Source organism: Meriones unguiculatus, chromosome 17 (assembly GCF_030254825.1).
Source record: "Meriones unguiculatus strain TT.TT164.6M chromosome 17, Bangor_MerUng_6.1, whole genome shotgun sequence".
Taxonomy (NCBI): Eukaryota; Metazoa; Chordata; class Mammalia; order Rodentia; family Muridae; genus Meriones; species Meriones unguiculatus.
The window spans coordinates 25,194,713-25,222,605 of record NC_083364.1 but is presented as its reverse complement, the minus strand read 5'-3'; the positions used below and the strand labels follow the sequence as shown (position 1 = coordinate 25,222,605).

The following is a 27,893-nucleotide window of genomic DNA, read 5'->3' as shown; positions in this document are numbered from 1 at the left end:
ATGCAACTCTTCCCTGACTTGTGCTAACTAGAAAAACTGTACCTCTGCAACAATGCTCTTGGGAGGTGGAGGCAGGGGGACCCTGAATCCAGCCATCTGAGCTCACACAATGAAAGCCCATCCCAAAGCAAACAAAGCCCAGGAGGAGGCACAGGTCTGTAATGCCAGCACTTGGGAAGCAGAGGCAAAGGGATCACCAAGAATTCAAGGCCCAGGGGCTGCAGAGATGGCTCAGTGGTTAAGAGCACTGACCATTCTTCCAGAGGACCAGGGTTCAATTCCCAGTATCCACATGGCAGCTCACAACTGTCTGTAACTTATGTTCCAGAGGACCTGACACTCTCACATAGACATGCATGCAGTCAAACACCAATATACATAAAATAAAAAATAAGGTTAAAAAAAAAAAAAAAGCCAGTCTGGTCTATAAACTGAGTTCTACAGTAGCCTGGGCTACATGCAACAAGATGCCAACAAAACACAGCCTGGCATGGTGGTGCACACTTTAATAACAGCACTCAGAAGGCAGAGGGAGGGGGATCTCTCTTAAGTTTGAGGTCAGCCTGGTCTACACACAGAGTTCCAGGACAGCCAGGGCTCCACCAGACCCTCCCAATAGGCCCATTAACACTTAGCCAGCAACTCCACTCTACAGTTTATTGGGTTTATAACTGGACAAAGTCACACGTGTACAAAACAAAGCTCATACTATCCCAAAGCAGAGTAGGGACTAAGGGGTTGGGATCTGTTACTGGCCTTTGGGGGGACCTCTGAGGTGAAAGGTAGTCAGCCTTCCCACTGCAGAGGTGTGGCCACAAGGGTAGAGAGAAGAGGGGGCCACCTGGCTTTGGTCACAAAACTCAAGGCCTGGCACGAAGCCAGGACAGATAGATGGAAGAGAAGTCTCAAAAACCACCCTGCCCAGGAAGCCAGGGACTGCCTCGCAGGTCCCACTGTGATATGGCTGATTCAGACCTACACTCGGGGGCTGCGGTAAAGGAAGGGCGGCGCAGCAGGAGGGAGGAAAGACACTGGTGAGTGGTCACTGGGGGGTGCTTGGACTTGCCGAATAGGGTGGGTGGGGAGATGGGCCAGCCGCCACTATGCAGCTAACAGCGGGTCTCATAAATGCCGCTGCGGCCAATGTACCGCACCCATTTGATGACGTCGTGGTCGCTGTAGTTCAGCTTCGGTTCGAACACCTTCAGGTAGCGCACCTTGAGGCCAGAAGGCGCGAACGGCACCTGGGCGGGGGACAGCTCTAGTTAGGAACACAGTGGCTCTACTCTGGCAAGGTTCGTGGTTCATCCCTTCATCTACCACAGGTGGTTCTGAATGAGCCCTGAAGCTGCAGAACGCTAGAGTAGGGGAGCTTCCAGGGTGATTACTACGTGAAGAGAGATTATCTGAGTTACTAGTAACTATCTCACGTCTGAACAAGGCCCCAGTTGTGAGGATGAGAACCATTCCTTTAATCATTAGGAGGTTCCAGAGAAGAACCTTTGAAAATACTTATCCTTGTCAGTACTGGAAAAATAAAATGGAGAAAAGGGTATGTTTAATTCACACAAAGAAAAGTCAGCTCCTTGCCTTATTTCAGCGAAATTCTCTTCCTTTCAATCCAAATGTTTCTCAAGAACTATTTTCAAGAACTATTTTGTGACAGCCAAGAGACATCGAAGGTTTTAGTCAGTTTAAATTTCAGTTTCTATTAAGAGGTCTACAAGGGAATGGGTCTATCACTTCAAGATACGTCCCCGTTGGCCTAGTCTCCTCATCTCTTAAGAATCGACAATGAATACCCCTGGCTTTCCAGCCACCCCCAGCCATGGCATTAGGCCCCTCCTCTGCCTTACCTCAAAGTTCATGGAAATGGGGGGTCGTGCCCATTTCTTCTTATCGTTGGTGGGCAGAAGCTCAATCTCTGCGCTGATCTGTGATTCCTTCATGCCTGCCATGCGCTTGATCCTAGGAACACAGGGGCAATGGGCAGCAGGAACCAGTGGTAGTTTGGAGAATTTTTAGAGTAATGTTTCAAGCATGGAGAGGGAGAGGAAATAAGAGGCTACGAGCGATGGGAGGTGCCAGGATAAGGAAGAGGTCAGGACCCCGATAACCACTTGTTACACCTTCAGCACTTGGGGCTGCAATTTCTTTTTAGATGGATGGGTGAGATCTCCTTTACCCAGACTGTATGTTGCAGACAAACAAGACAAAAGGCCAGTGGGAAATACTCTTGAGTAGACACATATATGAGCTCAAGTACAGGCACAAGCACACGCACAGGCACAGTAAAGGTTCGCAATACAAGCACAGGTTCCTGGAGAAGCATGCATGCTTCTCTCACCCCATAATCCACATAAGAGGACAGAAGGTGAAACTTAACAAGAAGGCACACTATGGCATCTTGGGCCTGGGGCTGTGGCCTCCTTAAGACTCACTTCCATACAATGGCGTTCTCGCTGGCCTTGTATTTGGCCTTCCCCTTCATGCAGATCACCTGCACCCCGCTTGTGTTCAGTGGGGTTGGGATCCTCACCTAGGAGTGAAGGATTGTCAGTGAATTCTGTGAACACCTAATATCATCTGTCTTTACTACCTGAGACAAGTTTTAGGTCTCCAAGTCTCCAGTCCTCACCTCAATCTTCTGGGCCAGAAGTGAGGGCTTGAAGTTGGACTTGATGACCACCTTGACCTCCAGTTTGGTGCGTCCCACTTCCCGCACCAATGGAATCACCCGGAACGGAAGGATGATGTCCTTGGTAGTGCGGTATCTTTGGAGGAGAGATCAGGTTTGATAGCACAGAGCTACTCCCGCTCTCTTCCTCCCACCGCTTCCTCATGCACCCCTGCCTCCTCACATCCCCATGGCACCTCATGAGTTCAAACTCTCCATCAGGGGGGATGAAGCTGATGCTTCGCTCCGAATCAAACTTGCTGAGTCGCACGCACTGGTGGAAGGTGCAGTCATCAATGGCAATCGACTGCTTACCGCTGCAAACACAAACAGAACGCTCATAGGGACTGGATGTGTCAGACGATGGGACCATGCCACAGCAGGCTAGCCGCACAGGTTATGGGAAGCTGCAGAACACAGCTTTCTGACTTGGGAGACCCTGCCCCCCAGTCTGAAGTGAGGGAGAGAGCATTCAGGTTCATTATTACCTGAGAAACCCTGCTGCTGTGGACCAAACAAAGGAGCTTGCTCTCTGAGTTCAAAAGCCTTTATCTGTCTATCACCGATGCCAAGACTAACCGGCCAAGGAAACAGAATTAATAAATCCAGCAGAAATGAAGTCCGAGAGAACTCTGTGGTTCACTGGGACTCACTCAGCTCTCAAACATTCACCCATCTTTGCTTCCCTTGAGCTCCCAGACTCAGGTACCTCTTGCTTGTTTCATCAGCTGTGCCTTTGCCCTGCTTTTCAATGACAATCTTGTCATTCATTCCAAACTTGCACTCAGGCATGCCACTCAGGTAACTCTTCATCACCACCCGGCCTGACACGTGGGCACTCAGCACCTGCCCTGGTGACAGAACAGACAACAGACGAGTGGCTAAGCCAAGCCAACAGGCCGGCATCCGCCCTGGCCCCTCGGGTTGCATCATGAGAAGGCTCTCACCTTGTGGGGACATAAGCAGGTTTACACTCTCCAGAACATCTAGGAAGAGTTCATTTCGGCGATACTTGATGCCTTCCCGCCGCCAGCCAATCTGCCCGGTCACCTGGCTGGTGATCTGCGACTGTTCTTCTTTTGTCTGGATGGGGTAAAGGTGGCCTATTACCTCATTTCCCTCTCACTCCAACCTATCACCCTCCCTTCTGTTCATTACTCTGTAACCCATCCTCCCTCCCAACCTTTACCGGGCAAGTGTAGAACAGAGCAAAGCCACAAAGAGAGAAGTGAGGGAACAACTTACCTGATGCTAGAAGATGCAGAGCCAGCACGGTTCCAACAGGAAGCAGCATGGTAAGCAAAAAAGGGAGAAAAAGCTATGAGGCTCCAGCCTGAGAGGAGAGCCCGTGTGCTCTTCTGACGAACACAAGGCCTCCAGAGCAGCCACACCCCCTGCCCTCTGTGTAGAAGAAACCAACTGAGCTATATTCCTGGTAACTGAGATGCCGAGTTGGCAGCTTCTGGGGTAGGAGAGCTACCCAGAGCAAAACAGGCCACAGTCACAGCAGGAGGCTGAGGCCAGCACTTCCCGTCAAGGGCAATCTCATGAGTCAGCTAAGATAAAGCTGGGGATCAAGAGGAAGGAAAGGAGTTTGGGGTCCACCCTACTTGTACTCTTGTACAATTCAGGTACCTGACTCTTGATGCCCTGCTGGGTGATGAAGGTTTTCAGTGCACCTGTCTCTGAGTTCTGTGGATAGCCAAAGTCCAGAATCTCTGTGAAAAGAAGGGAATTATATAGCCTGGAAGTGGGGTGCATGCCTTTAATCCCAGAACTGCAGAGGCAGAGGTAAGTGGCTCTCTGAGCTTACAGCCAGCCTAGTCTACAAAGCCAGTTCCAGGACAGCCAGGGCTACACAGAGATGCTCTGCCTCAAAAACAAAAAGAAGTAAATTATTAGACTTTAGAAAAACAAACAAACAAACAAACAAACAAAGGTTCCTTCATGCCAGTCCTTCCTCTGGCCTGGATATACCTGGTTAGCACAGGTACTAATGTACAGCAAGGTCTTCTAGCTTAAGAGTATTCAGCCTATAATTTATTCTTTGTAAGAAAATATAACTTTTAAGCTGGGTGTGGTGGGGCATGCCTGCAATCCCAGCAGTCAGAGGCAGGTGAATCTCTCTGAGTTCCAGGCCAACCTAGTCTATAAAGTGAGTGCAGGACAGCCAAGGCTACACAGAGAAACCCTGTCTTGGAAAAAAAAAAAAATCAATCATAAGCCCTCATTTTCTCTAGAAAACAGATGTTAAAGAGGAAGCTGTCCCAGACTATAGAGAGGAAAGAGGACAGCCAAAGGGATCTAAAAGACTTCCTCTTCTCTGGCTTCTGAAGTAGTGTTGAGATGAGAGGTGGGAAGACAGTTTGTGAACTAAGGCTCAAACTGCAAAGATATGAGACTAATATAGGCAGCTCAGCCACAAAACCTCCCCATCAGGTTCCTAACCCCATCAAAGATCAAACCTTCCTCACCCCACATGCTGGCCTATTTTTGCATTCTACTTCAAAACAGCCTTTAGGTCTGAATTTGGACTGGCTGTATCACAGAGACCATCAACTAAGAGATCAGAGGCTCAAGAAACAAAGGTCAGAGTATGCGGGAGTCTCCGGATCCCTCCCAATTAGGTTCATCCCTACCGTGGCCATGAACCCTCCAATGCCTCACCATCCAGCAGCTCGTATATGAGCACAAAGTTGTTCTTGATGTTTTCCTCACTGATCTTGCCAAAGTAAGCAGCCATGACATCACACATCTTATAGAGGAACTCGAAGACCATGGCGGCGTTGACATTCTGCTTGGTGACGGCTGCTAGCCAGATGTTGGACCGCTTAACATGGAAGAAGCTGGTGCGAGCGATGTTTGTGACAGGGCTGCGCACCTGCTGCCGCGCGTGAATCACATTGACCCGGAAGGCGTCCACAGCGTTCCTCCTGAGAGAAAAGGAGGCAAAGAAGCTGTTCCCTCATCCAAGCGGACCTTAACCCAGGAGGATCACCTAGAGGTACGGGCAACTCCACCCTCCACAACAACGAAACCTGATGGATATTCAAAAGTCAAGGCTTACGCCACTAGGCTCCCTTCTTATAGCACCCAGTAGGGTCATGGGAAGAGAGCACACATTGGGCTGCTATCTGAAGGCCATAAGAAATAGGGAAGTAAAATGATAAGTGATGGAAGGGTAGGTGTAGTATCAATAAACTGACCCCCAGGCCTGACTTTAACTTCCCACATATACTCCAAATGTCACCTCTCTAGCCTTCTAGGACGTTCTAGGCCATGAAGAGAAAAAGATCTCAATTGGGCCCACACCAATGGGAAAAGCCAACGCCTCTGGAAGTTGGACAAAGCTAGTATGACCTCAGAGAAGACTCTATTCTAGAGGGTGAGATGGGGCTATGGACTATGCCACCCAATTCTTTTCTAAGATCCAACTCCTGAAGTTAAGGGGATGAAAAATGATGGAGAGCGATTTTTTTTTTTTGGGGGGGGGGGGATTGGATTCCCTACCCGCCTGTACCTGAGCGGCAGCTTGACAGGCTGCTTACCTATTGCTATATCAGCCAATGAGATGGGATGAGAGAAATGACGCCAGCAAGAAGAGGAGAGTGACAGCAAGGAGAGATAGGGTTAGACGACCCACAACACACCAAGGCCTGGGGGGAGGGGCAGCACATACCATGAGGGGGAAGCAGACAAGAAGACAAGACAGGCAAACAGGTAGAGCACACACTAAAGCATGCAGGGTGTCATGTGGCCCAGCTGTGTCATAAACCGGGACCTCAGAGGTGGGAGGAACAGGAAGGGGTGGAGCCAGCCAGGGTCACTTAGGCTAGGCACTGCCACAAAGCCTAGCTCAGCTTGACCACCAAACAATAGATACAGCCACAAAGGCCACACCAAGCAAGCCCACCAGCCAGGGATACAAGAAGATAGGAGAGCCACCAGAGGTCTATTTATCTCAAGTTCTTTGAGAAAGAAAAACAAGGTTGGAAGAATCAAAGAAGCATAGCCTCAGGTTAGAGCACTGAAGGATCTCTTAGTCAGCGACGAGCCATGGTGTGGAAGAGTGAGAAGGGAGGCTTCAGTGAGCTCTTTGGAAGGCCTGAGGACTTAAGACATGGAGCTACTGGGGTCCACCCAGACAAACTGCAGAGGCAGCATGACCCATAGAGTGCGGCAAGCCTGTTCACAACCAGGCAAGGCCCAGAACTGAAAAAAGCCAGGTCAACAGGGATCTAGGGAAGGCTCGAAATATGAGAAGGATTTGAAAGCAAGATTTAGATGGATTAGTACCCCATTGGAGCTACTGCTCCCGCCTGAAAGGAAGAACCAACCAGACCGGGAAAGAGCACTCATCTCCAGCCACCAGACCTATATACCAAGAGATTCACAGGTAGGAAGGGCAGGAATTTCTAAGTCTGGGGCGTTGGGGGTAAGTGCCATTCCGCCGGCCTAAGCCTAGCTGCTAGGCCAATGTCCAGGAACCAGGCTACACTGCATGCTCAGGCTGAGGCGACAAGGAGTTTGGGACGCAGCATGCTCAGCGAAGGAACTTACCCGATGTCATCTCTGTAGACTCGGGAGATGAGCACCTCCCCCTTGTGATTATAGATGAATAAGCCTCCAATCATGGTGGCAGTTCAGTCTCTGTGACCCATTGCTGAGAATAGACCTAGGTAGGAAAGGGGAGGGCAGGGGAAGGGAAGATCTTCAGAACCCTTGAACAGGTCTACAGTGCTTTTTTTCTGACTCAGTCCTCCAGCAAGTGACCCTGCAGCTCTCCCAAGGAAGCCCCTCCCCCTCAGCTAGGCTCTAGTTCCTGTTTATTCCACACTGGATAGGAGAAAGCAATTTAAAGAGTGTGGGGCCCAGGATTAAAGGCATTTCCACCCACTCTTTTCCTTTTCCGTGGGCTGATCAGGAGAATAACCCCACCCTTCTTCACAGTGCTGAGCTCAGCAAAGATTCTTTTCAACCCCCTGCTGTGCAGACAGTCACTCAGGCTCCTTCCAGTGAGTCACTAGAGTGAGAAGGCTGACCTGCCTTGCAGAAATGGCGGTAGGAATTATTCTAGTTAGCTTGGGTCCGGGTCCGCCACCAGGCAACCTTTGGAGCAAGTACTACCCTTCCAAGAAGGCAGCAGAGCGTGAACCTCTAGAAGCCTGCACATTCCAGGAAAAGGTGTACAGGGTGAGGTAGGGGTAGGGGTGGGAGAGGAAGCCTTTAGGCTGTAACATGGACCCAGGAATGTGGCTGAAGCAGGCACATCTTTCCCAGGCAGTGAGATAAACAAGCAAAGGAACTGAGGCCCCAGTGCCGACATACACACTTTTATAATTCTTTTAAAAAGATTTCATATTTTACCTTCACATGTGCACATGCCAGTGTGTACGCGGTATGTCTGGAAGCTAGGTGTCAGATCCCCCGGAGCCCGAGTTACAGGCAGTTGTGAACCAAATGATATGGGTGCTGGGGTCTGAAATCAGCTCTTTAGAAGAGCAGTAAGTACTCTTAAAAGCTGAGCCCCCTTTACGGTTATTTCAGGTCTCTGTCCTTCCAAAATTTCAAAGTACAGTAAAAATAAGGTCTGTGTGTAGAAGCATTAATCCTGCCATCTAATTTATGTCTCTAGATCTGCCCAGCAACTGACTCACTTCTGGCCTGATGTTTATAAGCAATGGGCAGGGATAAGAGAATGCCTCAGCTGCCCAAATTATTTGGGTCAAAACTAATTTAGACTACTTGAGAAAAGGGGTTAATCTGGTTCTAGATTTTCTGGATTAGCCCAGGAATTAATTTCACAGATGTTAGTTTAATAGACTTTTTAAAACTGGAAAATAAACTGAAGACCAATGACAAGTCTGTTAAGGTAGTGGACACACTCTTCTCTCAGTCCCAAAGCTGAGAGAGAGAAAAAAAAAAAGCAAAATGGAGGTTGAGCACTGAGCAAAGGACCAAGTCCACAGGTATCAAGTAGTAGGTAGTTCAGGGCACTAGAAATGCAGGTGAAGGTTGGTGTGTGTGTGTGTGTGTGTGTGTGTGTGTGTGTGTGTGTGTGTCCTCGACAGGAATGGAATAGTTAAGGGACCGGTTAGCAGTAATTGCTACGAGGGTGGCCTCACAGAAGCAAATACAGCTGTGGGAGTCCCTAAGGTGCTCCTATGGTAGAGGTCATAGGAGCTATGAAGAAGCAAAAATCGGCGCAAATAAACTGATAGTAGAAAAAAAGGAAAGCTAAGAGACAGGGCCTACTCTGCGGTTCGTGAAGCATGAGGGGCTGATGGGGTTCTCTGCGGAGGAAGGAGACATCCGAGCCGCGGAGATGGCACCGCGGGAGGCGGGGGCTGTCACAAGTCAGCGGGAGAAGAGCCGTGGGGGGTAAACCAGAAGAAGGAATATAGCAAGGTTCAAGACCTGTCACTGTCCAAGGGAGTGGCACCACGGGATGTCACTGTCTGGGGGATGGGGGAAATGGGAAACCTCAGGGTTGAGCGGTTGTCAGGATTCTAGGGATGGGGCGCCGCGCGGCGTCCCGGCTCTAGGACTCCGGCCGGAGCCTCTCCCCAGAGACGCCCGGCGGGTCACTGGAGGGCGGAGGGCGTCGCTCCCCGCCCTTGCTGCAATCGCGCCCCAGGCACCCCCGCCCGGCTGTCTGCTCCCTCCCTGAGCTGAAGGCTGGGGCCACTCCCGTGTGCGGCCAGTTTTCCACCCGGCGCAGGGCAGGACAGGCGACCATGGAGCCTTCGCCGCCCCGGTAAGGACCCGTAATTCCAGCTTCCCAGCTCACCTGGAGTCAGCAGCCCCAACAAGGCCGGCCTGGCCACTCTCAGATCCCAAGATGTCCGCCCGCCCCCTGCTCCAGCCTGTCCGCTGCCTCTGCTTTCACTGCAGTGCTCCCGCCCCGCCCCGATCTCAGCTGCGCCTGCGCGCTTGCCTCCAGCAGCGACTACATGTCCCATCAGGCCCCGCAGCTTTCAAGCAAATAATTCCGAGCGCCCTAGGTTTAGCAAAACTACAACTACCGACTGTCTTCGAGAGAGAGCCGACGCCGGGCTTTAGTGCGTTGCGTCTTGCTTGCAATACGCGTCGTGGTGCATTCCACTTAGTCATTTGCTTCACTGAGTTACCATGGGAAGTGTAGTCTCTGCAATCCTGCCTGTTCCGAGTTAGATGTTCGGAAGGTTTTAAGAGCCCAAAGCTGTTTGTTTTGAATTACTGTAGTCTTTTATTGTCTCCAGATTCCGAAGACTGTCTATATGCACGAGCCTGTTAGTGCTGAATTTGCTGCTTTTAACACCACGTTTGAATCTCCCAAGGTTTTATATATTTTCCAGACAGGGATAATTAGCCAAAGAGAAAGGCTGGGAAGGGAGAAACTAATGCTTGGCAAAACTAGTTAAGTGTTTTTCTCAGCTAAACCTTTGACTGTGGGGTACAAACTCCAGCGCTTGGGAGGTAGAGGCAAAAGCATTTCTATGAATTTGAGGCCAGCCTGGTCTAAATAGGGAATTCCAAGACTGTCTGGGACTGTCTGGGATACAAAAGAAACCCTGTTTCTGTTTCCCCTCCACCCAGTTTAGTTGGGCATGTTATTTAAAAAATCCCATTTCTCAGCTGGGTGGTGGTGGGGCATGCCTTTAATCCCAGGAATCAGAAGTCAGAGGCGGGCAGATCTCTGAGTTCAAGGCCAGCCTGGTCTACAGAGCTAGATCCAGGAGAGCCAAGGCTACACAGAGAAACCCTATCTTGAAAAGTCAAAAAAGGCCAAAAAAACAAAACCCAAAACAAAACTAAACTAAACCTCATTTCTCATGCTATCCAGACTGAAAGAATGAGGCAGTGCCAATCCTGGACATAAACAGCCTACCTGATCCTGTCTGGTTGTTGGCAAATCAAGAAAATTTGGTTCTTCTCTCTCAGCAGATAGAGACATCTTGTTGCCTGAGCAGGCCGGAGACTGCTTGGCAGAAGGGGGGGGGGGGGAGGCAGTAAATCTGGTCCTAGCCCTACTATTCCTAGCAACTTCCTTCTGGAAGCCAGGACTCAGCAGAATGTAGATCTGTCTCACATTTTGTCACTTTGTGACATTATTCAGGGACCTAAACCAGAAATTTCTAACCCTTGACCCACCATTCAAACCTTCATGTCTATCTTTGCAAAAGCTTTCTCTTCCCAACATACCCCCAAAGTAAGTCAGTAGTGATGATAACAATAATAATGATAATGATAATAATAATAATAGCTACCATTTATTGAGCACCTACTCTATTGTGCGCCAGGCACTGTGCTGGGCACTTTTCGTACAATATCTAATTTAAATCCTCACAACAACCCTGTGAGGTAGGTATTATTATCATCATTTTACATATGGGAGGACTGAGGCTCCAGAGAGGTTAAATAACTCTATTACACAACCAAAAATGATAGAGCTGGAATTCAAAACCAAACCAACCTGACTCCAAATCCCATGCTCTGTAAATCAAGAAGGGGAAAGGAACAGCTGAACTTCAGAAAGTGTCAGAATGGAAGGGTGTGATATGGTGACTAATACCATGTAGGAAGAAGGAATTTAAGCCCATAAATGTTTCTGGCTGGTGGGCCCATGTATATTGTAATGAAGGTCACCAGGATGGGAATTCAAGAGAAATAATACTTGGACATGCCTGTGGAGATGTCCAGTGGACAATTAAAAAATATATATATCTAAAGAGGAGGGGGAAGCTGGGGTTGAAAATACTGATTTAGAAATGGCCAGCATTATCAACAGCAGTTGAGAAGAGAATGGATAACACTATTGCGGGAGTGGGAAAGAAAGAGAAGTGAGCCAAAGATGGGCTATGGAAACCCGGGCATCCCATGCGTGAGCGCTGTGGAGGAGCTCTCAAGAGAATAGGACAAAGCAGAGTCAGAGAGACCCGAAGGCAGGGAAGGCCGAGTCATGCTTCTAACATAGCCCTTTGGAAATATTCGTTAAATGAACGAATGTCAAAATATCCCCCATCTCAGTTTGCCCAGACCAGGGCCAAGGGCATCTTGGTAGGGGAGGCATTTGCTGGGGATGAACCCAGGGCATACCTGGCAAGCACGCCACTACAGAGCTATGTCCCCAGCTGATACCTTTGCCCTGAAAATAAGAGTCTGGGTAAATCAGTAGAGTTTATAGGAGAGCTTTAAAGAGAATATTGTCATCTACGGTGGAAGGTGGAAAAGCAATGTAAAAATAACTGGAACTGTGTGGAAGTCCCAGCAGTCTTCTTGCGTAACTTCAAGTGGTCTACACTTCCTGACTCTGTTCCCAGCTCTCATGGTGAAGATGAAGGCAGAACAGGGCGTAAGGATATGTGGGCGCGGAAGAGTGACCTGCCAGGTGTCCGGAAAGCCCTCGTTGAGCCCCAGCTTTGGGCTTTCTCCAGGTACAAAGGTACTAGGAACATGTGTGGGAGGCCTGAGGGCTAGCAGGAGGGACGGCCAGGGACCAGCCCTGCTATCAGGATGACCGGAGAAAGGGCCCAGCCCTCTAGGCAGGGACCAGCCCTGAAGCTTATGTAAACTTGCATAGGCGTGTGTGTGTGCATGTGTGTGCGACGAGCCACAAGTGTGTATCTATGTGTGTGTATGTTGGGGGGGAAGCGAACTTCTCTACTTCTCTCTGGAAAGAACAGTCTGTCATGCATGAAAGAGGCTGAGGTTCTTCCCAGAAGCCTAGTGACCTTGCAGTGTGGGTGTGGGGCCTGGCCATCCTTGGGAAGCCCGAGGAGCTGCTGAAGCAGAGTTCCTGGTCTCCTTGGAGGAACGGCCTCCCTTTCCTGGGGGCTCACAGAAAGTCAAAGAGCCCGAAATTCTTGGCTGCTCCAGGCCCAGGGAAATTTGAAGGAAGAAAAAAGAAGAAAAAAGTTTCAGGCCCAGAAGTTAGATGAGCCTGTTGGTTAGTAGGGTTAGATCTGAGGGAACCAGCACACAGGACAGGCATGGATGGGGGTCCAGACCCAGCAGAGATAGTCCCTGGAAGCCACAAGTGGCCCTGGAACCTGAAGGGGACTCTCTGGGCTCTCTTGGGCCTGGGTCCAAGCAGGGGCAGACAGCATAGATGCCTAGTAGAGGTGGCTACCGCTGGAGGGTGAAGGACTGAAGCAGCAGGCAGGACGGTTAGGGAGAGACCACTTCTGGTGTCACTATGGTGGGGTAGAATCAAGACCTCTGCATACATGCTTGAGGAAGTGGGCAGAAGGGTACCGAAGGGAGAGAAGTGGGCACAAGGTGTGGCACCACTGGTCAGCTCCTAAGTGTGAGAGCAGAGCATCAAGAAGACCAGCGGTGCAGAGCCAGGGACATGAAAAATCCTGGGAAGCCCGTAATTGGGTGGAATGGGGGCTGGTTAGTGGGCAGAGGCACCAGCTGGGCCAGAGGCAGGTTAGGGGTGTAGCATGGATGAGCAGAGATCCCTCATCCTTGCTGCTACCTGCAAGCAGTAGCAGTTAGTTCCATTTATTTCCCTTTCAGGTACCAAAGTAAAAAAAAAAAAAGACCGACTGATGGAGAAAGGGATGCAGCCGGCTGGGGGTTGTGGGGCGGGAGAGAGACCCTGATCACATCACATCCACAAAGAACTCACTGGGGTTTCCCATTGCCATGCGGAAGGACTGTCTGCTGGCCGTCAGTTCCGGGGGCACCGAGGCCAGGTCACGGCCTGGAGGGGCTCCTGGGGGCCCCATGGCTGCAGGTGGTGGGGTCATCATCAGCATTGGGGGACCGTAGAGAGGGGGCACTCCGGGCGGGCCGTAGCTCGGGTGCGTGTGGTGGCTGCGCAGACTGCTGGTAAGCGAATGGTGGCTGCGGTGGCTGTGCTCGCTGGCTGCTGGACCCGAGCGCTCACTTGGCGCCCGCTCCCGGGGCCCTCGCAGACTGCTGCGTGTAGTGTGATCTGACTCGCTGCCACTACCACCTGACTTGGAGTCCCCGGCTTTCGGGTCCTTCTCCTTGCGCCGGTCGCTGCCACTTCGATTGGAGCCACTGCTCCGACTGCCTGTAGGGAAGAAGCGAGCCCAGGATGGAGGTGCAGAGGTGGCCTGGGTTCCCTGCAGATCCCTTCCGGCCGGGTCTCTGACTTACCTTCACTGTGCTGACTGCTGGCGCTGCCCCCGCCGTAGCTGTAGCCCAGTTCTGGGAAGCCTGGGTGTGGGTTGTAGGGATGAGGCGGTGGTGGGTACTGGTAAGGGAAAGCCATAGGCCAAGGGGCAGCCCCTGGGTGCGGCAAAGGAGCCAGTGTGTCCTGGTCAGAGGCGCCACTGGAGCCATCATGGTCGTGAAGTGACAGGTTGGCCATGTCTGTGGAAAGAGAACTCGGTGAACTGGTCTATTTTGTAGCCCACACCCACAATCAGGTCTCCATGGACTGCAGGCAACAGAGTTAAAGCTTCTGGCCTGCAGATCTCATTGGCCACTCCCAATAGCTCTACAGCCAATCCCCACATCTAATTCTCCCTAAGTACCGGGAAGGCTTTGTGAGGAAAGAGACCTGATGCGGGTTGGAGCCCAACCTAAGCTACATGGTAGGTTTGAAAACGTCCTAAGCTCAAAAAAAAAAAAAACTAAAAAATGAGACAAAACAAAGTAAAAATAAAACAAAGCAACAAAGGAAAAATCCCCACCCACCCCTCACCTCTCTCTCTCTCTCTCTCTCTCTCTCTCTTTTAATTTCCAAGTCAGGATTTCTCTGTGTAGCCCTGGCTGGAACTCACGCTGTAGATCAGTAGACCAGGCTGGCCTCAAACTCAGAGATCTTCGTGAGTACTGGGGTAAAAGGCATGACCACCCATGCCGGCCACCCCTCCCCTCTTATTTTGCTCTTTTCTCTTCAGTTGAGAGGGAATAAAGAGGGGGAATGTAGAAGACTGAAGTACTAGAAGTCTCACTGTATTGTGCTATGACCATTAAGCACACTGCAGAGCAACCCCCAGAAGATGTAACCATGGCTTCTCTAGGCAAGGGAACAAAAGTCCAGAGAAATTAAACGAGCACCCTGAGTTAACCTGATCTGTGGGCAGGGCAGAAGCGGAGAGATGCTCATACTCTTGCCTTTCAGATTAATTAGGAAGGGGAATGTGTGGGAAACTGAGGTGAACATTTGACCTCTCCTCCCCCAAAGCAAATAATAACAGCAGCAATAGTAATAATAATAATAATAATATGATGATGATGATGATGACTTATTAAAGCCCAGAATGAGGCTGGAGAGACGACTCAGCAGTTAAGAGCACTTGCTGTTCTTGCAGAGGATCTGGGTTTGATTCCCAGCAGCCATACAGTGGCTCACAACCATCTATAACTCCGGCTCCAGGGATCCAGTGATGGCGTCTTGCTTTTCTGGGCACTGCGTGCACACGGTGCACAGATATACATACAGGCAAAAGACTCATATGAAACAAATAAAAAAAGAAATAAATATTAAAAAAAAAAGTTGAGGATGAGCTGGGAGTGGTGGCCGTGCCTTTAATCCCAACACTCAGGAGGCAGAGGTAGGCAGATCTCTCATTCCAGCAGGACTGGGAGGTCAACCATCCCAGACTACACAACGATAGGGCAGGGGTAATTCAAAGGCGGAGGAGGCAGAATCCTAAATGGACACTTTTTTTTTTCAGCCTCCTTTATAGAAGGTGCTTGTCCTGATCAGTTTCCTGGTGCTGTTGCAGAGTGAGAATTGGGTAAAGGACTAGAAAGAACAACTCAGACGCCTCCTCTGCGTCATGGACGCTGCTTGAATCCAGAACTGGTACCAATTCACTACCAACACTATTTCATGACTTTCTTCATCTCTGAAATTGTGCACTTCCCAGATGCTAGCTGTCCCCACAAGAACCTGAATACCCCTGAGGGAGTATAAAGGGCTCCTAGGACAGATTGCTGCCTGAAACAGACATCCTTTGCTCATATGCACCTGAATTCTGAGAGAGCTGGAACTACCCTATAGAAGCCAACTGCAGTGTTAGACCTTCCTCCAGGCCCCAAGGTGATCCAGCCAGCCCTGCAGGAAGAAGCCAGGCTTTGGGGCTCTAAAACTGGAGGCTGCCAATCAAGCAGCTACCTGGGTGGCATGCGGGCAACGAGGGAAAGCAGTGGCCTGTGTTGGCTTACACTCAAAGAGCTGTGGATGTCTTTCGCCTGTAGGGTGCTGTCCTGGGGACCAACAATAAACTTCAGAACAAGCACACAGTTCCTCACTGGGCCTGCCACACTCCCACCTCAGCAGACTGTGGCCTCTGAAAAGGAAAGGGCTTTTCTGGTGGCACACCCTGAGCTGAGCCTTGGGGGGCCTAAGGTAGACTATTTTACACCAATAAATCTATTGTTTCACTTGATAGCACAGATAGTACCCACGCTCATCCCTGACAAGGAAGACTGAGTGGGATGGTAGGATAATACTTCAGAAACCACTGGCACCATGTTAGCACAGAACAGGCACTTAGAGAATGCCAGGCTCAATGGGGAGATGAAAGACCAATGACGAGGCTAGACTAGGCTATATGGCCTTCAAGCTTTAAGCCAAGACTCCAGCTCTGTTGAGCCTACCTACGTTGCCTGGAGTCAGCTGCCTTATCACAGAGCACATCCTTCTCCCATCCAGGAGACACGAAGGTAGGGGATTCTGGGTGTGGTAGTGGCACAAACTTATAATCCCAACACTCAGGAGGCTGAGGCAGGAGGATTGCTGCAAGTTCAAAATCAAGCTGGCTATACAATGGGTATTAGGTCAGCATGATTTACGTAGCAAGAACCTATCTCAAAGAAAAATAAAAATAAAAAATAAAAAAAAGGTGGTTCGGAGGTACGTACTGCCACAGAGGTCACCAAAGATGTAGTAGCACTGCTCTGAAAACGTGATCTTGTTGACAGTATGGCGGATGAAGCCAGCTTTCAGTAGGTTGCTGGCGTACTTGCGGGCCTCCCGCCGGTCAGTGAATCCTTCCACATTGTGGTACAGCCAGTCCACCACATCTGAGCCTGGAGATAAGGCTGCTGGTTAATTTGGGTTCCTTTGGCCTCACAGAAGCTATGAGGCTGGGGTGATTAAGGACTCAAAGGACGCAGCTGGGTGCATGCCTGTAATGCCAGCACTCTGGGAGGTAGAAGCAGGCGGATCTCTGGGAGTTCAAGGCCAGCCTGGTCTACAAAGTGAGTCCAGGACAGCCAAGGCTACACAGAAAAACCCCATCTCCAAAAAACAAAACCACAACAACAAAAAAGTAGCCAGAGTAAGACCTTGGGTCCCCCACCCCTGCCCTGCTCCATGACTCCCCACCCTGTCCTTCATCTTGCAGTAAGAATCTCTCACCGATAAAAGCATTGGGAATGGTAATCTTGAGCCACATTCGGTCCCGGACCTCCAACCCTGATTCAGGGGAGGCCATGGCTTTTACGATGGCTGCCATGTCACTGTGGATGGAGAGGTGGAAGTCATCTAGGCCTGGCAGGAGGGGCAGAGTGAGTTAGAAAGACAAGAGCAACACCCTACTTTCCCCGCTCAACCATGACAAGCCAGTGCTGACTCCCTGGACAGTTTCCCCTTCTGTGAAAATGAGTCTATGAAGGCTAGGTGAGGGAATAACTCAATGACTTCATGAAGGCATTTAGCGCTGGGCAGATGCACATGTTATGACAACAAAAGTGGGTGTTCACTTCATGCCACACAGTAATAGCATTCTCAGACCCTCTGACTAAAGCCCACAGGAGCCTGATGAAGCAGGTACTGATGGCCCCACTGCCACAGAGGAAACTGAGGCTCTGAGTGCCTGTTGGGGAAGGACTGCAGTGTGAGGTAGAGTTCCCTCAAAGGCCCTCCCTGATGTCCACGTGGGTCCTCACCCATCCTGCCTGGCCTTGTCTGCTGGGCCCAAGGCTTGAGTACTCACGCTCTGTGTCGGGAATGGAGCTGGTGATTGAGGAACTGGTGGAGGTGATGGTGCTCAAGGAGGGGCTCATGCCATAGGCAGGGAAGGTGCCTGTCATGGCTGCGGTGTGAGAAACCCAGGCTGCGGGGTCAATGGGCCGGATGGGCTCACCTGCAGGGAGGAGGAGTCACAGGCTGCCTACCTTGCCTATTATGGTACCCAACATGTAAGGAGGAGAGAGGAGAGCTTACATATGCCAGCACCAACCTTGGGGATGAATCCCATGTCTACTTACTCCGGGGTAATGTGAAGCAGCCACGAGGACTTGGGTCCCAGCACTTGGCTACAGTCAGAGTGATAGGCCTGAAAACAAGGTTGTCCTACTAAAGGCAGATGTATGAAGGCCAGACCAAGCCTCTTGCCAGAGGTGCCTTCCCCATCTTCCCCAGAATCCCATTCCATTCATACCCTGGTTTGTGTACAATCTCCCGAAGTACTCGGACAGCGTCATCATTACTCATATTCTCAAAGTTGATCTCATTTACCTGAGAAAGAGAGCTAGGAGTGAGAGGACAGGCAGGGCTCAGGAGGTGGGCAGGGGAGCTGGGGTTCAGAGTTTTCCTCCAGGTTGCAGTGACTTCTCACTATCCTACCTCCCAGGGTAGGCAGCCATACCTGTAACAGCATATCTCCCGGCTCAATGCGCCCGTCAGCCGCCACAGCCCCGCCCTTCATGATGGAGCCGATGTAGATACCTCCATCACCTCGCTCATTGCTTTGGCCCACAATGGAGATGCCCAAGAAGTTATACTTTTCTGCAGAGGATAATTTAATACCTTGAGAAGGCCAGGGTTCCTACCCAAATCCCCAGCTCCTTATTCCCAGGGCAGAAAGGGACAGGACAGTAACTGACGTTACTGACCATGTAAATGTCGCTGCACAGTGCTCCCTTAGACATGCTCTCGTTTTTCCTACTGGTTATGAGGCAGGGACTCTGAATTCACTTTTACAGACTAGGCAAAACCTGAGCCGACTTTCTAGGCCAGTAGATGGCAGGAATTAAACTCAGGTTTAAGTTCCCAAGTTAAGCTCTTTCTGTTATATTTAGCTACCCTTAAATGTTTTTTTAATTACAGCCAGGTGGTAGTGGCTCATGCCTGTAATCCCAGCACCCCATAGGCAGAGACAGGAGGATCTCTGTGAGTTTGAGGACAGCCTGGTCAACATAGTAAGTTCCAGGACAACCAGGGCTACACAAAGAAACCCTGTCTGGAAACTGACACCCCCCGCCCCCCCAAAAAAAATCATTATAATCTGTTTTGCTGTGGAAGGCACTTTGTGTGTATGAGAGAGAGAGAGAGAGAGAGAGAGAGAGAGAGAGAGAACTTCTGGGAGTCAGCTTTCTTCCACAGTGTAGGTTCTGCAGACTGAACTCTGGCCAACAGGCTCAGGAGCAGACCCACCTGCCCAGTCAGCTACCAGGCACCAGCTGTCTTCTAAAGAGCCAGAAGTCAGGGCGTGTAGGTGCAATGACAGGGCTCTGAGAAATCAGTCCCCCCAGGAAACAGCCCAGGGGGCCATGTTCTACTCCAAAGCTCTCTATGTCTGTCTGTTATAGCTCTGACAATGAAACACTGAAATAATTATGTATCAGTTGATATTTACAAGAGAGCAACTTGAGAACAGGGAACATATCTTTTCATTCCTGTACTATTCCTAAGACAGGGAACCCAGAGCCTTGTACTATACCACCGGGAAGCCACGCCAAGCCCCAGAAAATCTATGTTGCATTTCCTGGAACCCTTCTGCCTTGCCAGCACAGGTGTTTGAAAGTGTGCGCCAGACTCACCCATGTTGAGAGTAACCGTGATGATATTGAGAGACATGGTGGAGTCTGTGATGCTGCTGAAAGACGAAGACTGGAAGAGATGGTGGCTGTGAGCAGTGGGGGCCGGGGGCCATCTCCCCGCCTGGTTCTTCCTCAGCACGCCACCCCCACCCACCAAGGTCCCAAACACTGAACCAAACAGAAGGGCTCTGAGGAAGAAGGTGCCATGGTCCTGCCAGGAAAGACTCACAGTCCGCCCTTCTGCTCATCTTGAACTTTTAAGGGCCCATACCCGCTCAATCCGGGAGACTTTCTGCTTCCGTCGCCGCCGCTTGTGTCTTCTCATTAGGCGTGAGGCACTGCTCTGTTCCGTGGAGCTGCTGAACCTGTGGGCCCAAAGTCGTTCCCCACCAGGCTGGCCCAGCCTTGCCCCAGAAGAGGCACAGCAGAGCCCTGGTCCTTCATCCCTCAGACCACATCCCTCCCTTCGAGGGGTTCGGGGCTCCTCATGGGTCACCTGCCCCACCCCTTCACCCCATCCCTGTACCTATGAACGTCAAGCCCCACCTGCTGGTGGAGTCATCCTCATCTGAGTCAAAGAAGCTGGTAGTCTCCAGCTCACTGCTCATGAGGGTAGATGAGCTGTCATAGCCACCAGGCTCCCGTCGCCGCTCCGGCTTAGCAGTCCCATTGAGCCGGGTTGCTGCAAGGGACATAAGCAGCTGGGTCCATGCAAGACCCAGTGCAGGGAAGGAGGGGTTTAAGGCGGGCAGACCGGGGGCTGAACAGGGGCCAGGTGTATCCAGAACTCAGGAAGCAGGGGAAAGAGGCAGGGAGCTGGCTGGAAGCTGCCGGAAGGGGGCGGAAGTGGAGACCACACACCGTGCTCAGGGCCATCCCTCCGTCGGGGCCGCTCTCGTTGGGCAGACACCAGGGAGTCAGTCTCCGCGTCATTGTCCAGGTTCTCCTGGCTGCCTCCACTAGCGTGAGGGCTGAAGGGTAGAGAGAACTTGGTAGAGAAGAGAGAGGGCTGGGGGCTCCCTTCCCCAGCCCTGGGTTGAGGGACCCCTTCCCCGTGGGCCACTCCCACCTTCAAGTCACACTTACTGAAAAGATGGGGGTCGAGAGTCCCCAATGCCTCCTGTGCGTTCCATTGAAGGGGGCAGCTCTGACGGGTTGTCGGCACAGAAGGGGGCTGGCTCTGGGTGCGAGCCCTCAGCAGATACCAGCTGCCAAAAAAAAAAAAAGAGAGAGTGGTCAACAGGGTGCCAGGGAAAAGCACTGCTTCCAATAGGGCATTAAAAGCTGGAGAGTGAACCAGAGTGGCAGGCCCATGCAAGGGCAGCTGGCCAGGTGCGTGAAGGCGAGGGAAAGGCATGGGTTAATGAAGCAAAGCTGGGGCAGAGGGCAAAGGTCAGAAGATGCCAGGTGACAGCAGGTGACTGAAGGGAGAGAGGAGATCTTTGAATCTCCACAATGGGTCCCCTTTGCTCCTTCTACTTTTCTCTTTCATGTCATTAAAGGCTAAAGAATCTAGGGTAAGAACTTATTAGAAAACTAAAGGCAGATTCAGCTACGGAAGCATAAAAATCACTAGCTGCAATCTCAGCTATGCCTTTCCTCCCTCTAGCCAACCCGGGGATACAGCTGGAGGCTGAGGGCTCCTTACCCAGGACACCACCCGGCCATTGAAGCAGGGTAGCTTTGCATTGTCATCGGAGATCTCTTCCTTCACCACTCTGCGGGGAAAGAGGGATGTCAAGAAATTTCTGACGTAGGAAAGGAGGCTCCTCATAATCCAAGTGGTGTGAGATGGAGGCACCAACACAAAAGACAGTTCAAGATGTGAGGAGGGACTAGGAACAGCCCCTTAGCACCTCCAGGAAGGGGAAAAGCTGGAAGCAGGGAACACACTATGCTCTGGGCCATCCTCTGGCAGGGCCATATCTGGGCCAACTGCCTTGCTAGAGCACCCACGGCACGTCTCAGAACCCCCAGAGTGCATGTCCTAGTGCAGAATGACTTTCCTTTTCCCTCTGACCTTCAAGTTGAGGAAAGGCAACACAATTCTTACTGTTCTTCTCTTCTCAACTAGGAATCCTGACTATGTTCTGAGAGCTGTGGTCACGGAGTGTAAGAAACGAGGGAAGAGGAGGAGAGAAGGCCTTCAGTGACCACCTGGGTGGTGCACATCGGTAATGTCAGGCAGCGCTTGGGAGGCTGAGGCAGGAGGATTATGAGATGAGCCTGGGCTATATAATGAGATTCTCTCATAAGCAAACTGTAAGGAAGAAAGGAGGCTGTCAGACAGCACACTGCCTGCCTGGCAGACGCAGAGCCATTTGACCCAGCACTACATGGACTGGGCATGGGTGCACTAGAGAGGTGGAAGCAAAAGGATCAGCTTGAGGTCATCCTTAGCTTCAGAGTGAGTTTGAGGCCAGCTTGGGATACGTGAGACCCCTCACCTACCCCCACCCTCAAGAAAGAGAAGAAAGCTGACGGTGACAATTGCTTTTACTCACTGGACATGTGTCATGGGCCTAGCATTATGCTAAGCACTTGCAGCCTGTCATCCACACTCACAATGACGCTATAAGGGAAGAAGGGTGGGAAATGAAGCCAAGGTTCAGTGGTCCTCCTGAACTCACGCCACCCACAAGCAGAAAGCTGACGTTTGAATCCTAGTGTGTGTGACTCTGCACTTTTATCTATTATATGTTTGATTACCATAGTTAGAACATATAGTTTAATGGGAAAAAAAAAAAAAAGAAGCCAGTGGTGGTCCACACCTTTGTTCCCATTACTCAGGAGGCAAAGGCAGACAGATCTCTGAGTTTGAACAGAAAGAGTTCCAGGACAGCCAAGGGTATACAGAGAAACCCTGACTCAAGAAAAAAAACAAAAACAAAAAACTATACACACACACACACACATATATATACATACACATATATACATAAATTTTACTCTAGCCTCATTAGGTAGATAATAATTCTCATTTCATGAATAAAGAAACATATTTGGTAACTTGTTCATGGTTATAATACTAAGAGACGTTAGAGCTAGAATTGAAACCCAGGCTGTCTGGGGTTCTCAATTCTCTATGTCACATTTTCCCTGCTGGTTTGTTGACAGATGCAATGGGGGGAGGGCATGAGGAACCATAGGATGTAGTCATGACATGCAGTTTGGCCTTGAGAATGACACAGGGGCCAGAAGTTAAGATTCTAACTATGGTTTGGGGCGAGAGATGAGAAGGGAAACTGTTGGACTGGCATGCTACCACTCAGCCCAGGAACACAGAGCTAGGCAAAGGTGACCACAGGCTAGAAGAGGACACATGCCGAGAGTGCTGGGAACACAGCTAGGGAGGAAGCTGAGAGGCTCAGCTCCCTCTTTCCCTTACAGCAGCTTCCTTAGAGGGGCGATGGGTTTGGCTCCTTGTGATATTCACATTCTTGAACTTACAATGACAGTGTCGGGCCAAGCCTACCGCCTTCTTTTCCATCCAGCTCTAGCACCTGACAATTTCTAATGTCACAACGACCCTAAGAAAGTAGCACATGCCTGTAATCCCGGCACTGAGGAGGTAGAGGCAGGCAGATCTCTGTGAGTTCAAGGCCAGCCTTGGTCTATAAAAGGGAGTCCAGGACAGCCAAGGCTACACAAAGAAACTCTGTCTTAAAACAGCAAACAAACAAACAAAAAAAAAGAAAGTAGCCCAGACCAAGCTACTGGGTTCCCCATACTTGTAGCCCTGCATGGTGATCTGGGCTCAAGAGAAAAAGGGTACATGTGACACACAGCATGGACTCTATGTCCTGCTTTGGGTATGTTCCCTTGCGGTAGGAAGCCCTGCTGAGTGCCTCCACACATACGCTCTATTTCTGGGGTCACCAACAGGTCTACAAGCCTCTGCTGACCCCTGACGATCAGCTGGTCTTCAGCAGCTTTGGGGAGCCTTAGACTGTACCCTTCAGAAGTAGGGCTAGGCAGTCAGGACTCCAGAACAGTCTCACCATTCTTGTCCTCTCCTTTCCACTCAGGGTTCCGTCAGATAAACACAGGCTCGAATCCCAATTCTACCGCTTATAGCTCTCTCATCATAGAGTTATCTCTTAACTTATCCAAGTGGCTGCTTCATCCTGGCAAACGGGATTCTTAGATGGCTGGGATGGTCCAAGAATATAATAAAAACCAGTTACTGGCTCTAACTTTTAGTAGGAGCTACACTCCCACATTAAATGTAAATCCCCTTTTCTTTTAAAAATTTTATTACATTATGTATGTGTGTGTGTGGTGTGTGCATGTGTATGGAGGTCAGAGAACAACTTGCAGAAGTTGGGTTTTTTCCTTCTACCATGTGAGTCCTGGGGATAAAATTCAGGTCATCAGTCTTGGTGACAAGGGCCTTTATGGACTAAGCCATCACCTTGGCTCTCCCTAGTAATTTAAGAGAGCTAAGTCTACCCCAAGCTTGATGGATATTCTGGAGACTGGATGGGAGTTGGGGAACCCTTAGGCTTTAGATTCTGAACCTCTGAGGTTGAGGTGCAGCTTCCTCCTCTGAGGTGCTTTCTCTCTTGTCAGCAAGACTGGCCTAGGCTGGCTGAAGTGCCCTGTTACATTCCCAGTTTTCTAAGGCTTACTATCTTCTGGAGAGGAAAATCTATAAAATGGTCATTTACATAGTATTCCTCACTGTTATGCTCTCTCTCTCCCTCCTCTTTCAAGCACACACACACACATATGTGCACACACACCTATAATGGTGTGATCAAGACTTTAGATTTTAGATTGAGATCCCCTATATCCAAACAAACTCTCACTTCCTATAACTGTGTGACCTAGGGTAAGATACTTAGGTTTTTTGCATTCTAGTTTCCTCATTTGCAAAGTAAGAATATTAGTGCCTATTTCTTAGGCTGGTATGATAATTCAGGGATGAAAGAAGTGCAAAGAATTATGTCACTGTCAGGCAGACTCTAAGTACCTATGATGAGCTTATAAAAATAAAAAAATGAAATAAACTGCAAACAGGATCCTCTGCTATTAGATCTCTATACTAGTCTTTTGCTCATTTATTGTTGGGGTGTGTGTGTTGGGGGGTGGATTAACCAATTGATCATATCCATTTCATTCTTAGCATTGTTCTCAACCCTGCTGGAACAGCCAACTGATATTTTGCAAAGATGCTTCAAGGATCACAGATGCACACAAGTTGGCTTCAGGTGGCACATGATAAATGTTTCCTAGTTCAATAGTTTAATACAACAATTTAGAAATAAATAGAAACAGGTAATTAGGCCTGTGGTTAATATCACATTATTAGTTTAGTCAAGGTAAGAAAAAAAATGTTGATGTAAAGAAAAATATTCATGAGCAATGAGCAGATGCTCACTTATAACTGTGAGCACCTTATAATAAGGCCTGCTCCCACAACAACCTTGGGGAAGCAGGAAGCAGCCCAGGGTGGTCTGTTTGGGAGGCAAAGGCAGGTGGGGTGGAGACACAAGACTCTTCTAATCCCTCCAAGACATCTGTCCCAGCATACCCTGAAATATTACCCCAGTTCTTATTTCTCTCAGGCTGAGAGTCCCCAACTCTTCCAGACAGATCCTTTTCAGGGTCTTCTAACCAGGCACACCTATTCTAGACTAAAGCCAGACAATCATTATTACCACACGGGAAATCTTCATCCCAGGAGGCAGAACAGAACCAGGAATAGTCAGATGAAATCTCTGCTGTACAAGATACTGACGCATACACAATTTCAAGAGCTCATCGAACGCTGAGTTCCAAGGCAGAAGATGACAAATAAACCAGGCAGGAGACAGAAGGTGCTTGCCTCCTGGGGCTTGGAGGGCGGGCCTTGGGAGGGAAGCCAGACTAATGAACACTGGGGAGAAGAATGTCTCCCCTCACCCAGCTCTGGGGCCTCAGCTGTAAGCACAGTGCAGGCCTCAGGCAAGAGCATCAGAGGGACCTTCAGGCCTTGGAGGGCCCAGAAGAGGGGTAGGTGTGTGTGTGTGTGTGTGTGTGTGTGTAAGTGCCTTTTCCGTGGCCTCTAGGCCCACTGTCCAGTTAATGTAGACAATCCTCAGCCCCTTGGAGAGGGGGGTGTGTGTGTGTGTGTGTGTGTGTGTGTGTGTGTGAGTCTCCCCCCTCTCAGGCCAGCTGCTACAGAACCCTCAGGCTCCAACATTCCAACCTCTCTTAAAGGGGCAGTCCCTGCTTCCAAACTGCCCCTCAAAAGCCTTGCAGCTGGGTAGGGAGGGGAAGACATGAGGACACCAATAGGCCCCTCCTGGCCTTCCCACCGGGGCTCTGAAGCCCTATGCAACATCTTCCCCGACCACCATCTGGAGAGAAAAGGCCCCAGCACCTGATTAGTGAGGACTCCTCCTCCGGGTCAGGCAACACCCCATCAGCCCAGGGGAGAGGGGAGACACCAGGTCCAGCATCCAGCCTGGCCCCCAGCTCCTCCTCCTCCTCCAGTTCGAACTCCCACCGGCTAGGGCCTTAGATACAGCACGCTCCAAATAAGGCTCTGAGTTGTAGAGGACCGGGAAGGCAGGCCGAGTGTCAATATACCCTAACTCTATGCTTGGAAGGTGGCACCTCGGGGGAGGACCGAGGGCTCTGGCTTTGACTGGAGTGGAAGGGCTGTATGTTTATGGGGGCCACTCGTCCGTGGGGAGGTGAGGAGACTGGAATGGTAGGAACCGACTGCTTAAGGGGGCAAGGCCTCCAAGAGGAGGCTGGGAGTCCCTCAAAGTCAAGGGGGTCCCGAGCGACCGAGTCTCTCCCTTACTGCAAGCCGGGCCAGAAAGCAGTGCAGGGAGGGAAGTCCGAACTGGCCGCGTTGGCCCCTAGCAGCGGAGCGGCCCGGGCTTCCCGGAGGCGGGGCGGGGGGCCATCCTCACCCAAAATCGTCGTCCATAGACTTAAAGAAGAACTTATAGCTGGGCCGCTGCAGAACGCCCTTAAAGTCCGCCAAGGTGACGCGCTCGGCGGGCAGGGGCAGCTTCACCAGGTACGGCGTCTCCTGCCCATCCAGGTGGTAGATGATCTTGGTCTCGCCCATGGCTCCGGCCTCGGCCCCGCGGCGCGCGGCCTGCTTGGGCAGCGGGGCCGGGCCTCTCCCGGGGAGCTGGGCGCTCGGCGCTCGGCGCGGCCCGCTGCTCAGCCCCGCTTGGCCGCCGGCCGGGACGCCAGCTCCCTTGTTCTCCGGCCGCTCCCGGGTCCCAGCGCCGCCCGCCGCCGCTTCCGCTCCCCACTCCCGGCGCTCCGCTGGCGACCGCGACTCTTCCGGTGGCCTCGGCCCTCCCGGCTCTGGGAGTTCGGCGCGGCCCCGCCCCGCCGCGCCGCGCCCCGCCGCCTAGCCGCGCTGGCTGCGCTCCGCCGACTGCCCGCCCACCCGCCGGGCCGCTCTCGGTTCCTGGCCCTCCAGGTTTGGGCGGCTGGAAATGGAAGTCTCGACCGGGTGGGCCCGAGGGAACGGTTGGCCGACTCCTGGGCAGCCGAGGAGGGATGGGTCATAGGTGCCACCTACTGCGGAAGAGAATGGATTTGAAGACCTAACTAACCGGATTCCTGGATGGGGGTGGCTTCCGTTTGGATCTTTGGGTTCTGCTGACAGGACAGTTGCTGTCATCAGACCGTACTAAACTGAGCTGCTTGAGGGCTGAGCAAGTTCAAGTTTTTATCCTTACAGCCTCCTATGCGCAAGTAGTTTGAGGAATGGATTGAGTGGGCGTGGTGGCGCACGCCTTTAATCCCAGCACTCAGGAGAGGCAGGTGGATCGCTGTGACTTCAAGCCAGCTTGGCCTAGTAGAGAGGTCCAGGTCAGCAGGACTATGCAGGGAACGCCCCTCTCAAAAAGGAAGGGGGGAAAAAACAAAAAAGCGAGGCAGAGGCAGGCAGGTCTCTGAGTTCGAGGTCAACCTGGTCTACAGAGTGAGGCCAGGACAGCCAAGGCTACATACACAGAGAAACCCTGTCTCGAAAAGCCGAAGAAGGAGGAGGAGAAATTAGTTAAGAAAGAGTGCAAATGGCCATTCACAGCTGGGAAATCCTGGAAATGGCCCTGCCCAAAGTCCATCTCTTGTCTTGGTCAGTATTTAATATTTAATAAAGCTTGCTTTAAATTTGGCCCTCTCCCTGCAAAACAAAGAAAGAAAGAGAGAGAGAGAAAGAAGAAGGAAGGAAGAAGAAAGAGAGGGAGAAAGAAGCAAGTAAGGAAGGAAGAAAGAGAGGGAGAAAGAAAGAAGGAAGGAAGGAAGGAAGGAAGGAAGAAAGAAAGAAAAGAAAGAAAGAAAGAAAGAAAGAAAGAAAGAAAGAAAGAAAGAAAGAAAGAAAGAAAGAAAGAAAGAAAGAACAGCTAGTCATGGTGGCACACTCGGGAGGTAGGCAGATCTCCGAGTTTGAGGCCAGCCCATCTACAGAGCGAGTTCTGGGGCAGACAGGGCTACACAGAAAAACCCTGTCTTGACC

General features: G+C 50.9%; 2 protein-coding genes across 2 annotated transcripts; both read right to left on the bottom strand.

Moving 5' to 3' along the window:
* Positions 1-643: 643 nt before the first annotated feature.
* On the bottom strand, positions 644-9,624 carry Ap2m1 (adaptor related protein complex 2 subunit mu 1). The gene is made up of 12 exons (XM_021638537.2): positions 9,468-9,624; positions 7,238-7,352; positions 5,345-5,610; positions 4,313-4,395; positions 3,923-3,928; positions 3,625-3,760; positions 3,387-3,528; positions 2,875-2,994; positions 2,639-2,774; positions 2,442-2,539; positions 1,857-1,968; positions 644-1,244 (listed from the first exon to the last, which is right to left on the bottom strand). The coding sequence occupies exons 2-12, from the start codon at positions 7,309-7,311 to the stop codon at positions 1,110-1,112; spliced, it is 1,308 nt and encodes a 435-aa protein (XP_021494212.1). The 5' UTR covers positions 7,312-7,352; positions 9,468-9,624; the 3' UTR covers positions 644-1,109.
* A 1,283-nt stretch (positions 9,625-10,907) lies between these two features.
* Dvl3 (dishevelled segment polarity protein 3) lies at positions 10,908-26,632 on the bottom strand. The gene is made up of 15 exons (XM_021638532.2): positions 26,323-26,632; positions 21,063-21,132; positions 20,501-20,622; positions 20,276-20,385; positions 19,961-20,096; positions 19,686-19,779; positions 19,415-19,484; positions 18,241-18,380; positions 18,034-18,110; positions 17,861-17,928; positions 17,587-17,736; positions 17,010-17,141; positions 16,511-16,678; positions 13,790-14,005; positions 10,908-13,703 (listed from the first exon to the last, which is right to left on the bottom strand). Exons 1-15 carry the CDS (start codon positions 26,481-26,483, stop codon positions 13,267-13,269), a joined length of 2,151 nt encoding a protein of 716 aa, XP_021494207.1. The 5' UTR covers positions 26,484-26,632; the 3' UTR covers positions 10,908-13,266.
* Between the last annotated feature and the right edge of the window lie 1,261 nt (positions 26,633-27,893).